Source organism: Delphinapterus leucas, chromosome 16 (assembly GCF_059928025.1).
Source record: "Delphinapterus leucas isolate spDelLeu-1000000601 "Yukka" chromosome 16, BTC_Dleu_Yukka2, whole genome shotgun sequence".
NCBI lineage: Eukaryota > Metazoa > Chordata > Mammalia > Artiodactyla > Monodontidae > Delphinapterus > Delphinapterus leucas.
Window position 1 is genome coordinate 16,536,269 of NC_143144.1, and position 12,963 is coordinate 16,549,231.

Consider the following 12,963-nt stretch of genomic DNA (forward strand, 5'->3'; position numbering starts at 1 on the left):
CACACACCAACATATACACAAAGGGAAGAAAAATCTGTTATGCTTAACTTGACCTCCAAAGAAACAGAACCTTTAAAATCCCACTTCCACCCTTCTAACATCTAATAATCCAGTTACAGACCTCAGTTCACTCATTTTTTTAATTAATTTTGATTGGAGTACAGTTGATTTACAATGTTGTGTTAGTTTCTGCTGTGCAGCAAAGTGAATCAGTTATACATGTACATGTATACACGCTTTTATAGATTCCTGTCCCATGTAGATCATTACAGAGTACTGAGTGGAGTTCCCTGTGCTATACAGTAGGTTCTTATTAGTTATCTATTTTATATATAGTACTGTGTATATGTCAATCCCAATCTCCCAATTTATCCCTCCCCCCTACCTATTCCTCCCTGGTAACCGTAAGTTTGTTTTCTACATCTGTGACTCTATTTCTGCTTTGTAAATACGTCCATTTGTACCCTTGTTTTAGATTCCACATATAAGCAATATCATATGATATTTGTCTTTCTCTGTCTGACTTACTTCACTCAGTATGACAATCTCTAGGTCCATCCGGTTCTCTCATTTCTAATCCAGATATCTCGGGATCTACTTGGTATTATTTTGTGCCAGTGGAAAATGAGACCTGATCAACCATTCTCAGTACAAGAGTCCTTTCTTTACTTAAAGTTCATTTAAACAGCCTACTAAATCATGACATTCTGGAGAGTAAAAACTGGTTCTTATTTACCCAGGCTTCCCCATGTTTGCCTGATATCTCTTAAGCGCCAAATATATTTTGGATAACAGATTACTGATTCAACTTAAAAAATTCAGTGTTGGAATTCCCTGGTGGCACAGTGGTTAAGAATCTGCCTGCCAGTGCAGGGGACACAGGTTTGAGTCCCAGTCCAGGAAGATCCCACATGTCGCGGAGTAACTAAGCCCGCGAGCCACATCCACTGAGCCCACATGCCACAACTACTGAAGCCCGCGCGCCTAGAGCCCGTGCTCCGCAACAAGAGAAGCCACCGCAATGAGAAACCCGCACACCGCAACAAAGAGTAGCCCCTGCTCACCGCAACTAGAGGAAGCCTGTGCACAGCAACGAAGACCCAACGCAGCCAAAAATAAAAGATAAATAAATACATAAATTTATTAAAAAATAAATAAATAAGTGGTGTGCCGGAACCAGCTTTCAAGACAGCCAACTCTGTACATCTCTTCCCAACTCCATGTTCACCTCCCACTGTCAGCTTGAAATCAACCACGATGGAAGTATTCTGTGATAGTGTTATTTATAATAAGAAATATATATTTGGTCTTCAACCCATTCCTGGCACAGAGTTCCTAAAACCCTTGGGATTTCCTAAGTGAGGAGAGCAGTAAAGGTGTCTTGTTATGTTACTGAGCTTTTGGAAAGCCCCTAAGGAAGGGAGGCTGGTTGCCAGGCAGAGCCAACCACGTGCTTAGAGGGTTGGGACTGAAAGTCCCTCAACCTCTAGGGAGGGGACAGGGACTGGAAAGTGGATCAATCGCCAATGGCCAAGGATTTAATCAGTCATGCCTATGTAATGAGGCCTCCATAAACCCCCCAAAGGAGGGGGTCAGCAGAGCTTCCGGGATGGAGATGGAGCTTCCCTGGAGAGACACAGGGACAGAGATGTGCTCCCAGAAGACATGGAAGCTCTGAGCCCTTTCCACAGACTTTGCACTACGCATCTCTTCCATTTGGCTACTGCTGAGTTATACCCTTTCGTAATAAACCGGTAATCTAGTAAGTAAGGTGTTTCTCTGACTTCTGTGAGCTGCTCTAGCAAGTTAATCAAACCCAAGAAGGGGTCATCAGAACCTCTAATCTATAACCAATTGGACAGAAGCACAGGGGATAAGCTGGGCTCGTGACTTGCATCTGAAGTTGGGCAGGGGGTGTGGGGGGCAGACTCGTGGAACTAGGCCCTTAACCTGTGGGATCTCACGCTATCTCTGGGTAGACAGTGTCAGAATTGAGTTGAATGACAGGGCACCCTGCTGGTGTCAGAGCATTGCTTGCTTAATATGGGGGAAACCCTAAGACCCCCAAATACACACTGGAATTGGTCACCAAAAGTCCTATTTTCCCTACAGAAACAGGCAAATGCTATAAATCAAGGCTTTGGGGTTTGGTTTGGTTTTGTTCTTTGAGAGCCAGTTTACCAGCGTATCACTGATCATATCTCAAATTTAAGAAAGAAGAAGGGGAGGAGGAAAGAAAGAAAACCTAAAGGACCCAAAGAGGCCAAGCAGTTATCCCACTGCTCTCCGCCTACCAAGTGAAGTGTCCCACTTTGACTCCCATTCAAAGCCCTTGCCTTTGGTGAATGTTCAGTTACCAGCCCAGACTCACTGAGATGTCCTCTTGCTATTTCTCCTTGGAACTAATAAATGCCTGCTGCTCTAAGACATCGTGAATTGCCAAGAGCAAAATTTCTTTAAAATCAGATTTTCTGGAGAAAATAAACCACTTAAAATAAACAATACAAAATGAACTTGAAAGTTCTCAACATTTGGAAAAGTATCCTAACATTAGGAATGCCAAAATTCCTAAAGTGGGGGAAATGCTTCTGTATCACTTTATTACTAATTATCTCTACCTCTCTTTTAGAGCTTAATTTTTTTTAAATCATAGACTGTTTTAGCTGGACTAAACCCTAGAAATAGTTTATTCCAACTCTCTCCCTTTCCCAGTGGAGAAACTGAAGCCCAGGAGATGATAAGGTTCTGAGGAGCTGGTGCTACTGTTACTTGGGGGATGGGGACTCCATGCCTGGCCTCCTGATTTCACCATCGTTGCTCTGTCCATTTCTCAAGCAGACAGGGGTTCTAATCCAGTTTCAGCCCTTACCAACCATAACTTGCACAGCCTTCCTGAAGCTCAGTTTCCTTGTGTATAAAACAAGGAGGGGTGATGATTTCTACCCTACAGTTTCTTTTGAAGTACGTAGCGCCTACTATGAGAGGCACAAGAAATCACAGCTGTTATTAGTAAAGATGCATAGGTCTTCTCTAGCCAATTAAATTCTGAACTTTTTTTTTTTAACATATAAGGATATTTACTTGCAGCACTGTCTGTAGGGGCCAAAAAACTAGAAACAAGGCAAACATTTATTAATAGGGAAATTAGGAAATAAATTATGGTCTATCCACACTGTGAATATGAGGTCACCATAAACAAGAATAAATTAGACTGCTTTTTCAGACAGTTCTCCATGCCTTTTGGTACACATTTCCATTCTGTGGCACTTTTCAGGGAGGAAATTAGGAAGTGTAAGTCTATTTCCTGATGCACCTCTCCTTAAAATTCTTAGGTGCCTTTATCTACATTTTCTTCCCTTCTTGATTATACACTAAAGGCCAAACTAAATATGAGGCACCTGAATAAATGATACCAAGATCTAGACATGGAAACTTTTCTGCTGCTGGCTCTCTGTGAGTCTTGTCCTATGTAAACTCAAAGTCACCTGGATTATGAACTTCTTGACAGTAAAAACCAAGACTCTGTGTACCTGGGAGTGCCTTTCACATGAAAGGAGTGCAAAGTATTGTTCATATGATTAATGCTGCTCCTAAATCTGAATGCCAGATCCTTCTCAATATTTATCCGTTCATCAAACATGAATTGAAGGCCTACTGTGTGTCCAGCCCTGTGTTTGATGCTAAAGGGCAAAGCTGCAGTGGCAGAGCTTCTTTCTGCCGGATTCCATATAAAATGCCATGATGTGAAAAAAAGAGGGACAAGAGAAGCCCCACACCTGTAAGCAGGTCCTTGGCATTAAGTCACGGCATTACCCAGAGGAGCTACACAGCACAGAAATGCAGTTCCATGCTGGAGGGACAACATAGCTACTAATGAATCACCATAGTTACCTTTATAACACTTTGGGGAACAGTCTGCCAAATCAGCCACACACAGTTCTTTAGCCTACACTGGCATTTAAATTAACTTCCATTCTGCCCCTTTCCTCTACCAGACCAGGTCCAAATATTCATGCCCTGCCCAGAAAACAAAATGTACGTTCAGGCCAATTTTTCAATATTTCCCTTTCCTCAATATTATCTGAAAAATGGCAGCAACTAAGCATCACCTGATGAAAGAAATACCAAAATAACTTATTTCGTATTTTAAAGCTCTAACTCTAAGCACTAGTTCACTTAATCTTTATTTATTAATATAAATTGTCAAGTACTAAAGACAGTTTCTTCTAAGGAAAATACCACTTCTACTCAGGTCTGAACACATATAACTTTCACATTACGTGTGTTTGCTTTCTTCTCACCCAACATAAGACACTTACTAATTAATCCATACAGGACCATCCCAAGAGAGGAAATTCAGGAGTAATTTCCATAAAACATCAAAGAATTGGTTCTATTTTGGTGTCATTGATCTCACTCCCATGGTCAAACAGGAACCTGATTGGTTCCAGGAAAAACCTATGTCCTTTGCAACAGACAAATCCATTGGAAGATACAGTTTGCCCTCTGTATCAAACACAAAGGGAGAAGTGTCCAAGGTGTAATTCAACCACGAGTATAGATTTTGAAGATTTATTACATCCCTTAGGGTCCAATCAGGAAAAAGATACTCAAACAGATTCTGCACCTAACTTTGATAGAACGTTCAATCTATAACCACAGCTGTGCCTCTAGTACTTAAAAACACGGCTAATAGAAAGCACACAATATCAAAATAACTTTTAAAATTATATCATATATAGAAGGCAATTAAATTTTTTTTAAGCTGTTTTCACATACTGACATGGGATGAAAATGAAAAATCGCAGTTAAATGGCCCTGCTGTTCCAGGTACCTTAACATTAACCCAACATCTCACTGGCATTTACATTTGCAAGATCCAAGGGTAGATTTATGAGAACAACAACCCAGTCAATACAGACACGGAAGGGTTACTTCAGATCTGATTACATCATGAATAACCTTGATCTTTTCAGAAGGGTAGACTTTAATAAGTTTGGAGACATTGTAGCAAGGCTAAACATTCCACTTACAATTCATTAACTCAGGACCATTCTCAAGTAAAGGTGTCAGGTACCTGGTCTCACCAATGTCAGGTATTTATTCAAAAAAGTAAAAATGCCATTTATATAAGGTAGAATTTCACATGACCACCAATTTGGATTATAATGATTTCCTAGAACCACAGTAACACATTCTATAAAAATATACAAACATTCTGTGCATAAAATAATGGATAACTTTTAAATATAGATGTTACTACTTGGAATTTAACCTAAGAACAACCACTGAGAGTCCAGAACAATTATATTATTTTCAATGACCAAAATATTATTCTAGAATTAGGCGGACTACTTGCTCAATGCATTAACACTGTAAAAGGGGGAAAAACTGAAGTACTGAATAAAGGAAAAGGACAGCCCTAATGTAACCACTGCCACAAAAATGCAAACGAATTCAGAATCCACAGTGTCTCTTTGGACTCCAAAACACACCATTGGTCTTTATATTGTCTGAAGGGCCCAGAGCCACATTTCCTGCTATGGAGCCTCACACATCACTGTGCAGATTATGAAACTGATGTTTATTTAGGCTTTATCAAAAAGAACAGCGAGGACTGGCATCAATGGTTCATCATAAATAACCATCTAACTACCGTCCAGATCCACAACTCACTTCTTCATCCTCCACAGACTTGAGAACTAAGAGAAATCAGCCCTCTTGGTACGAGTAGCTGGACTGAAGATATTCAGTGGATTGCTCGATTTCGGTCAGTTTTTGTTTCAGAGCTGTGGTTTTAACTTTACATTCACTTTCAATATTGAAAATTTGCTTCCTTAAAGATGCATCCATTTGAGCCCAAGTCAGCAGATCAGAAAGATGCCTAAACTGCTCTGCCAGCAATCCATGTCCACTCTGAGACTGTCTCCCTCTGGTTTTCCTACTAGAACCTTCTTGTGATGATGGCCTAAACTCCCGGAAAAAGTTCTGGTATCACCCTAGCACGTCTCCTGGCTGTGCTTTTACCAGAAAGCCACCTCTTCCAAAATCACACAAGCCACACTTGCTCTCAAAAAAGCAAAATTAAAACTCAGAATCGAGGTAGCAATAAAAACCACCAATAGCTTGTGTCAAGACTTAAAAGTCTTCTTTTGAAGACCTCCCCTTGATTCCCTAAGGATTTTTAGAGATAGCAACTGAAGGAAAGATATGATAGGGGCTAGGAGATTTGTGTGTTTCAAGGGCAATTCCACGTAACTTGAAACTAGGTAAACTACTGCTTTCAAGGCTATGCAAACGTGCCTCGGTTTTTGGAACGGTAATATTTCTCTTTTTTCCTAAAATAGGTAATTATGCACATGGTTTAAAAAAAAGAAGAAAAAAGTCCCAAAAGGTATGTGAAACTGAGCCTCTCTCCCACCCGTCCCCCAGCTCCCCTCCCAAGGACAACTACTGTCCTCCTTCCATAGGCCTTCTATGCACATGCAAACATACGCGCCTGTTTTACACCAATTACCCTCTATTACACACACACACACACACACACACAGTGGCAGCTGCAAAACTGCTACTAAACGCCTCTGGGCTTAAAGGTGGCAATCTGCTCAGGGGTGTGGGGTGGGAGAAAGGAGACCTATCTTGAAGCTGCGTTTTTGCACATCACGCACCCACTTTTTACTTCTAGGGTGTTTTACTTGCGCGCCAAGGCAAGGCTCTCAAAGACCAGGGGAGAAGATAAACGCACCGCAAGCCACCCCTTAGCACTGCAGAGTCCATATCCGCACTGGCCTGCACTTTTTCTATGTCCCAATCTTTAAAGTAGATTTTGCATTCTCACTGGGTTAAACGAAGTATCTCGACTCACCTTCAGAAAAGAAAGGGAGGCGAAAAAAAAAAAGCCTAACTCTGAAGGTAACTTTGAGAACCAGGTGATTTCCTTCCTCCCTGCCAACGTGGGCAGCCGACTTCGCTCGTGTCCTGAGGACGGGTTCAGCCTGGCACGGAGTCGGAGGGGCGAGCCGACAACACAGAAGCCCAAAGACGGGAGACCGAGGCGAGGGCGTCCCGAGCCCCGGGCCGCGCTTTTCCTCTAGACAAATGTTTCCCAGCGGGAGCCCCGCAGGTTCGGGCCCTCCCTCCTTCCCCGGGATGCTCGCGCGCGCGCCGGGGCGGACTGCGAGCTCCCGCCTTTGCCCGCGGCCGCAACTTCGGTCCCGCGCCCTCGGGCGCAGCCGGACCCCCAGCGGCCGCAGAGACCGGGTCCACTCCGCTCGCCTCGCCGGCTCCGCCCGGCACCCCCTGGAGAGCAAGGCTCCCGGCGGCGCCCCCGCGCGCGCCCGCCCCTCCGGCTCCCGGGACCCCCGCCCCGGGCCCCCCGCGCGCCCCCGCCGGGCAGGAAGCCACAGGTAGGGGGGCGGCGCGGCGCTCACCTGCGCAGGAGGGGTGCTCTCGGCGCCGGCCAGAGACGAGGAGGCGGAGGAGGCCATGTTGAGGAGCGGCGGCGGCTCCTTCCAGAAACTCCGCTTTCTCCTCCCCGCCCCGCTCCTCCGGCCCCCAGACGTGAGACCTCTCGGAGAAAAGTTCGGCGGCGGCTCAGGAACGCCGAGCGCGGCCCCGCGGCGCCCGCCCCGCGCGGCGTCTCCTCCCCCTGCCGTGTCCGCAGCGCCCGCCAGGTGCCCGCCCGGGGCCGGTGCGCGGGGGGCGGGCCCCGCTCAGGTAGAGGCGCGGGGCGGCCTAGCCCGCTCCCCGCTGGCCGCCCGGCCCCGGCGAGCATGCCCAGTCGGGCGGCGCTGGGGGGTCGGAGGGGCGGCCGGGCGGAGGGTGGGGTGGGGGGCGGGGGGGAGTTGGGGGGCGTCTCACCTGGGGAGCGGGGAGCGGAGGTAGCTCCGGGAAGGGAGGGAGGGCACGTCCTGTTTCCTGCGGGCTGCTGAAGAGAGTTCCATTATAATAACAAAATACTAATACTGCTAATAACAGTAAGCTCTGATGATTTGCTTAATTGGCGCTTATTCAAGCGCGAAGTGAATAACATCTTCAGGCAATTTTGCTTTCGCGCTTTTATTATTATTCATCTACAGCCTGCAATCCATGTAGACGCAGTGTTTGCCAGGCAGACAGCTTCAAAACAATGTCCATAGCCTCCCTTCCACCCCACCGAGGTCCCAGCAGCACCTAGGTGGCCTCAGCTATCTGTCCAATGAAAATATAAAACTCTGGAGCAGTGTGAGGTGTGAGGGTGTGAAGTAGACACTGAGCCTGATCCATCAAGGAACTAGGGGGCAGGACCTCTGAGTGTCCTTGCTTCTAGGAGCTCAAATGGCAAGGCTTTTGCGGAGCTCCTGTCCTCGGGGCCGGTTGGATTCAGGACGCTGCTCTCCCAGAACTTATTATTCAGCTGGGGTGCCGAGAGAGGTAACTGCCCCTCACATAATGTCTCCCAAAGGAGAGCCCCTCGCTGGAGTCAGGGGAGATGCGTTCAGTCGGTGCACAGAGCAGGGTCCGGGCATTAAATGACAGCCAATCCCATTGGAGAGAAAGTTACTCCCTTTTGAATGCTCTCTCAGTTCTGATTGCAACAAGAAGAAAGTATTCTCTGTCAAACACTGGCTAAACTCCCTATTTATCAGAGAGCAGGCCACAGGCTCAAAGCCCTAGGTAAGTACTGCGCTCTAACTAGAATCTAGAGCATTGTTAAATTTTCATTGTTTACTGTTACTGTTACTTTCTATGTAGGGCAAGTGAAAGCCGTTTTCTATTGATAGTTGGGATCCAAAGTTTTCTTTTTAAGCAAGTACATGTAAGTTTAATAACATTATATAAATAAAGGTAGTAATCGTTTAGATAGGCCTGAGATAAAGCAAAAATTCTACAGATAGCTAGGGAACGACTGAAACATGGGAGACAGACGACAACGTTTTCACCAACTAGTGACAACAAAATCCTGGAATAACTCCTTCACCAGAGAGCAGTGAGTTAGCTGTGGCCTGGGCTGAGCACCTAGCTACCTTCCTCCATAACACACTTAAAGCTGAAATAACATTTACTGTCATCGGCTCTGTGTTGGGCTCTCTGCTCAACCCCTTATTCATAATATCTCATTTAGTCCTCACAAAATCCTTGTGAGAGAGGCAACACAATCTGGAAATGGAGGCTCAGAAACATTGTTTTAGCCCAGGTCACAAACTAATGGAGCACAAATGACTCTATAGTCTGGGCACACTTAGGTTGAGTTTTAAAAACCACTTCAGAATTTAGCAAGTCCACAAGCCCCCTGAAAGTTTATGTTAAATTCTGCATGCTGGACTTCCCTGGCGGTCCAGTGGTTAAGACTCCAAACTCCCGAGGTGGAGGATGCAGATTCGATCCCTGGTGGGGGAACTGAGATCCCACAGGCCACGTGGCCCAAAAAAAAAAAAAATTCTTTGTGCTCTTTCATGGAAACAAGGTATGTAGTTTCAACAACTTTTCAAAAAGATCTATAGGTCCCCCCAAAAGTTTAAGAGCCACTGTTACCATTTTTTGGAAGACAGTCCCACGACTTGGATTATAAGGTCCGTGAAGGCAAATGCCCTGTCTTCTTCTAGCTCTCCTGTGCCTAGCCTGGTGCATTATCCCCCCAGCCACTCATAGGAACTGATCGAACTAAATTATCAAACGTGTGATGCAGAGAATATAGGCTACAAGAATGAGTGGGGGCGGCTTGGGAAGAGCATTACCTTGAGGAATCCAGCACACACACAGGTATTCTACAAGCCAGCTCCCTGGCACCTACACAGCCCCAAGAGCCATCTTAAACAAGCGGCAAGCAGCTAACCAGGTAGACAATAGAGGGAGGAAGGAGCAAAAACTCTACAGGAAGTTAGCACAAGAAGCAGCGCCTGGGACATGAGCCCAGAAACACGTGCATTCCTGCGGAGCTATTCCAGTCCAGTCTGTTTATGCAGCCGTCTGTTTCTGAGAAACACTTGTGTTCAGGTTAAAGACACGTCTCCTCCAGAGGCCGGCTGCAACACAACCGAAAAAGCTGACTCCTGAGAGTGCAGCGGCATCTCTCCTCCCCAAAACCTTGCCATACAGCCCATGACTGCTTCTAATTTTGTCCTTCTCTGTGTCCCTCCCTACACAGCCAAGTGTCTTAAAAGGACAGCAGCCAGCACTGTGTCCCTGCTTTCTCACTTGCACACTCCTTTATTCAGAGTCACCAGCCTCTGCCCCTTGCTCAGCTACTGAAGCTGGTCTTCTCAGATCACTGTTGACCTCCTATTTGCCATGTCCATCAAGGATATTTCCAGACCTTGTCTCAGTTAATCTTTCGAGGGTACTTAACACGGTTAACAGTTCTTTTCCCTTCCCCTTACGTATTTTCCAGGCTTTTGACCTCAGTCCTCCTTATCGTACCACGCACTGTCTCTCTGTGATCTCACCCACATGAAGGCTGTAGCTATCACATAACAACTCCCAAATCCAGCGGACACAATCTCCCTGAGCCCCAAACCCATATTTCATCATGTCCAAAATAGAACACCAATGGGACTTCCCTGGTGGTCCAGTGGTTAAGACTCCACGCTTCCATTGCAGGGGGCGCGGGTTCCATCCCTAGTCGGGGGAACTAAGATCCCACATGCTGCACGGCCGAAAAAATGGAACACCAAGCAACACAGACCTTGAAGCCAAAAGAGGAGGCGTGGAGATCTTGGAGGGGAGGAGACTCTGCCCCCCACCTCCTGCAAGTCCAGTCAGGTACTGAGTCCCGAATAATTTTTTTCAATATCTCTAAATTGTCCCTTCCTAGCCATCCCCACTACATCCTTGCCTTTGCCCTTCTAATTGCCATGATTTATTGAGCAATTACTATGTGCCAGACCATTCTCTCATCATCTCTCACCCAGACAACTACATTTGCCTCAGTTTTGTGCAGCGCATCAGCTCTGTCATCCAATATTATGATTGTCCTATAATTTCAAATCTGTTCACATGACTACACACATGATTTGAAAATCATTTAAAGCTCTCTTTATCCTTCAGGCTAAGATTAGATTTAGCAAGGGTCCCTGTCCGCTGCTGCCACCTGATCTCAGCATTTCTCCATCAGCATTTCCATCTCCATACCCTTCCTCATCTCCGTCTCAGCACATCACACACAGCCATTCCGAATTACTTGCAGTTCCCCCCAAACCCCAAGTCCATTGCCTTTTTACAGGCTGACCCTACAGCCTAGAAAACCCTTCTCCCCATCCTCCAATCCTCTGTCTCCTCCATCATCTCTGCCCAGTTAACGCCTATTCATCCAGCAAGACTCCGTTCAGAAAATACATCTTTGAGGAAGGCTTCCCTGACCTCGTTTCTATTGAAGTGTGGTTCATTGCCCTTTCAATGTTCTTCCAGAGCAACATACCTCCAGTTATTGTGAAAAATAGGTCCACACTTTTTGCAGTTCAGAAATCTTAACGTTACAAAAGCCAACACTGACGTGGGGCTGTTTATAGTCTTTATTCCATTTAGCGTGGATGAATATGTTTTTGTTATGGGGTACCTGCCCCAGACCCTTTTATGGGTATTATGTAATATACAGTTTGTGTACCATATCAACATTCTAAAAATTCAGAATTGTGAAACACATCTACCTCCAAGGGTTCCAGTTAAGGGATATAGACCTGTGTCCTTTCTTTTTTTTTTTTTTTTTTTCTTTTTGGCCGGACCGTGCAGCATGCAGAACTTCCCTGACCAGGGCTCAAACCTGTGGAAGCGCAGAGTCTTAACCACTGGACCACCAGGGAGGTCCTCTAAGGGATATAGACCTCTATAACCATTGCTTTCCTTGTCTTTCCCCCTTGTAATCATAAGCTTCTTGAAGGTTCAACTGTACTTTTTTCATGTCCAAATCCCCGGTATCTAATGCAATATCTGGTTTTATAGAGGTTTGCTGAAGAAATTAAGGATATATTTATGAACTTGGACTGTATTTCATAGGACTGCTTTCCAAGGTTGAAACCCGATACCTCCCCTTGCTCCACACATGGCTATCCCTCTACTGGATACCTTGCACACACACCAGATTTCTCCCTGTATAATAACTGTTTGCATAACTGTGTCTCTAGTGAGACTGAGCTCTCAACAAAGCAAAGATAATGATGTACTAACCTTTGTATTTCTGGGTTTGCTGTGAGCAGTACAATATCAAAAACATATACTGGCTCAATACATCTTGTTGAATGAAGGTAGAAAAGAACATTGGGGGAGAGAGAAAGAAGGGAAGATAAAAAAGAAGAATGGAAGAAGTCTGGGGGAAGATGATTTCATCTCTATTTAGAGGACTCTAATAGTATGTTCCCAACATACTATGTTGTCACTTCACAACCTTTGTCATATTTGTGCATCACTTTCACTACTTAATATTTTTATTTAAATTAACTTTCGACCTAAAAAAATTTATTTTTAAAAGAAACTTTCTCTTCTTATCCTAATGGAAAGTCACTTTCCCTTGCCCTAAACGATATGATGAAAACAAAATATTGTCAATTTCTTGTTTTATTCTGTATTCTGCTGAGGCCCTCTCTCTTTGTGATAAAGGAGACTTAGCAAGTATTAAGGGGACGTGAAAACTGCCACTAGATGTGAACTTTCTCCTTAATGTTAACCAAAGGAGTGAAAAAGAACTGAAAAGGTAATAACTCGTTCTATGATTCAATATTATTTAATGCCCTATCCTTAAACCACCTCCTGTTAGCTCAAGAACCACCAGTAGAAGGAAGACGATATGAACTTTCCTCTCTTTTTTCCTCACTCTGCTTCTACACTTAATGATATTTCCCCACAGCTTCAATCGGACACTCTATTCCTTCCAGAGTAATTCCTACTGTAATTAGTCTCTAACTTATGATTACATTTAAACAGTAGGAATTTCCCACCTGACTGTTAGCAAGAGAGAGGTTTCTGCTTGATGGTGTCCATGAAATCTCCAGT

General features: G+C 44.9%; 1 protein-coding gene across 1 annotated transcript in view; it reads right to left on the minus strand.

Annotated features, from left to right (window-relative positions):
* The window catches only part of ANK3 (ankyrin 3), a 676,704-nt gene extending 669,113 nt beyond the window's left edge, over positions 1–7,591 (minus strand). The window contains exon 1 of the mRNA XM_089897519.1: positions 7,431–7,591. Within this exon, the coding sequence (XP_089753645.1) occupies positions 7,431–7,487 (57 nt within the window). The 5' untranslated portion in view covers positions 7,488–7,591. The remainder of the gene's footprint in view (positions 1–7,430) is intronic.
* Between the last annotated feature and the right edge of the window lie 5,372 nt (positions 7,592–12,963).